We start from the raw sequence: 2,781 nt of genomic DNA on the forward strand, positions 1-2,781 counted from the left end.
AAAAAAAAAAAAGATGTTTCAACTTTACAATGGTGCAAAAATGAAACACATTCAGTAGAAACTGTACTTTGAATTTTTATCTTTTCCTGGGCTAGCAATATGCAGTACGGTGCATATACTCTCTCTAAGCTGAGTGGAGGAAATGGTGCCACTGCTGCTTATGATGAGAAGCTGCAGGATCACAAGGGTAAACAACTGATACTCTGCAGTGTGCTGAGTTGCCGACAGTGTGTTTTCAATATTGAGTTTTGGTTTTGCCCATAGCGTCATATCTACAAAATGCCCATCTGTGTCTCCTGCTTCTGGTGAGAAGAGGAGGAAGGCAATTACTCTTGAGGTGAAACTCAGGGTTATTGCCCAGCATGAAGTGGCAAGCTATTAATGGCTGTTGCATGTGAGTTAGGACATGTGCTGTTGTGATCTTGATCATCTTATCCTTTCGGTGTATTTTTGGCTGCAGTCTTTCCAACTTACAATGAATTTATTGGAACATGAATTTATTGGAACATCGTAAGTCAAGGAGCATCTTTATAGAGAACAAAAAAGGAACCCAGGAACTGAGGATTATGGGTGTTTAAGTGTTATAGGACCATAATAAATTTTTATCCAGTATAAACAGAAGCCATGATTAGTTCCATTAATGCAGTAGAGCACCAGGGGAGGACATAAGAAAAATAATTGTTGTGAGCAAAATATAATTACTTACAATAGGTTTCTTATCCCAGCTACATTTTTCTTTGACTATAAATAATAATTCTATGAGCACAGTCCAACTAATAAGATTTTAAACTCTCCCTGAGGTAACCCTCAGAAATGTAGTTGAGACTTACTACATGAGGCCCTGAAGCTTGTTCATTTTTCCCATATGTAAATAGAGTGTATAAAGAATCTTGTTTCCTGGGTTAATCATCTTTGACTTTCGCTCTCCCCCACTACCACGTGCACGGACATACACATCCCACCCTAATCTGCTTATGTGAGGGACTTGGAGAGCCTTCCCTCACAAGTACTTATTCTTTCTGTCCATTTTATAACATACAGAATGCTGATACAGATTTGGAAACCTCTAGTAGGATTTTAGCTTGCCTTGGCATTGATGCTGCACCTGTTTCAGCCAAGTTCATTTCTTGTCCTGAGGAAGATACAAGCACAACTGCCATCAGGCCACTCAGTGTTCCTTTGACTTGAAGCAGGAGAGGGCAGACAGCAGTTTCTCCAATCTTTTGCCTTGGAAAGCATGACTTCTGCTGGCTTGGAGACGTTCCTGCTGGGCCTAGAATGGAGCCAAGCCTTTCTGGCAGCAGATGACGCCACTGGTATTTGTTACTGGTGGAATAGCAGGTCCACTGAGGAGATTCAAAGCTAAGTGAAGGAGTTTTCCTTCTCACTGTAACACATGATGGATGCAATGGACCCAATGCCAATTTCATTTTTAAAAGCTTATATTTTCTAGGCCGGCGAGGTGGCTCATGCCTGTAATCCTAGCACTCTGGGAGGCCAAGGCAGGTGGATTGCCTGAGCTCACAGGTTTGGGACCAGCCTGAGCCAGAGGGAGACCTCATCTCTAAAAATAGCCAGGCAGTGTGGCAGGTGCCTGTAGTCCCAGCTACTTGGGAGACTGAGGCGAGAGAATCTCTTGAGCCCAAGAGTTTGAGGTTGCTATGAGCTGTGATGCCATGGCACTCTACCAGGGTGATAAAATGAGACTCTGTCTCAAAAAAAAAAAAAAAAAGAAAGAAAGAAAAAAGCTTATATTTTCTGACCATAATCCTGAATATGGTTATTTTTTCTATAAGTTAAAAACAAACAAAAAAGTAGAATTGATATGCTAGGAGGTGTTCACCTGATCATACTCTTCCTTCTAAAACAGGTTGTTTTTGGTTTCTCCCCTTACACTTCTTATTTGATTATTCCCAGCACATGGCACTTTCTTAGGTCATATTCGGTTGGAACCACACAAGCCTCAGCAAATTCCCATCGATTCCACGGTCTCTTTTGGTGCATCCACAAGGGCATACACTCTGCGGGAGAAGCCTCAGACATTGCCATCAGCTGTGAAAGGAGATGAGAAGATGGGTGGAGAGGATGATGAACTCAAAGGCTTACTGGGACTTCCAGAGGAAGAAACAGAGCTTGATGTAATTCCATATCTGTCATTGTTTTGTCTTTGGGAACCTCGGTTTTTGTAGTATGTATCTTGAAATGCTAATGACTCAGCAGCAAGAGGTTCTCTTGAGTCCAGCAAAGGGTCTTTGACAATGTGGTTTGGCCAGCTGTGATATACCATGGAGAGCCTCATTGTGTAGATTTAGTTATGTATGACCAGGGCTAACAGGGGGACTGGGTTACCTGCCACTGGAGTCTCCTTCCTCCCAGTTTTTCTTTTTTTTTGTTTTTTTAGAGGTAGAGTCTCACTTTGTCACCCTTAGTAGAGTGCAGTGGCATCACAGCTCACAGCAACCTCCAGCTCTTGGGCTTAGGCAATTCTCTTGCCTCAGCCTTCTAAGCAGCTGGGACCACAGGCACCCACCACAATGTCTGGCTGTTTTTTTGTTGCAGTTTGGCTGGGCCCGGGTTTGAACCTGCCACCCTCGGTATATGGGGCCAGCGCCCTACTCACTGCCACAGGCGCCACCCCCTCCCCAGTTTCCTTATGCACCTTGACTGGCTGTTGAAGCCACCAATCCTGGGAGTTACATTTTCTGTCCTTAAGACTTCTTATAGGTAACTATGCTGTCCACTGTGGTAGCTGCTAACTACATTTCTAGTATTTTTTTTTTT

General features: G+C 43.3%; 1 protein-coding gene across 1 annotated transcript in view; it reads left to right on the forward strand.

The window, feature by feature from the left end:
- Positions 1-2,781, forward strand: part of PPP1R8 (protein phosphatase 1 regulatory subunit 8) — a 24,605-nt gene that overhangs the window by 9,599 nt on the left and 12,225 nt on the right. Inside the window, exon 4 of the mRNA XM_003799827.3 lies at positions 1,918-2,138. Within this exon, the coding sequence (XP_003799875.1) occupies positions 1,918-2,138 (221 nt within the window). The remainder of the gene's footprint in view (positions 1-1,917; positions 2,139-2,781) is intronic.

The sequence above is a fragment of the Otolemur garnettii genome, unplaced genomic scaffold (genome assembly GCF_000181295.1).
Source record: "Otolemur garnettii isolate 467f Iridium unplaced genomic scaffold, OtoGar3 scaffold00156, whole genome shotgun sequence".
NCBI classification, from domain to species: domain Eukaryota; kingdom Metazoa; phylum Chordata; class Mammalia; order Primates; family Galagidae; genus Otolemur; species Otolemur garnettii.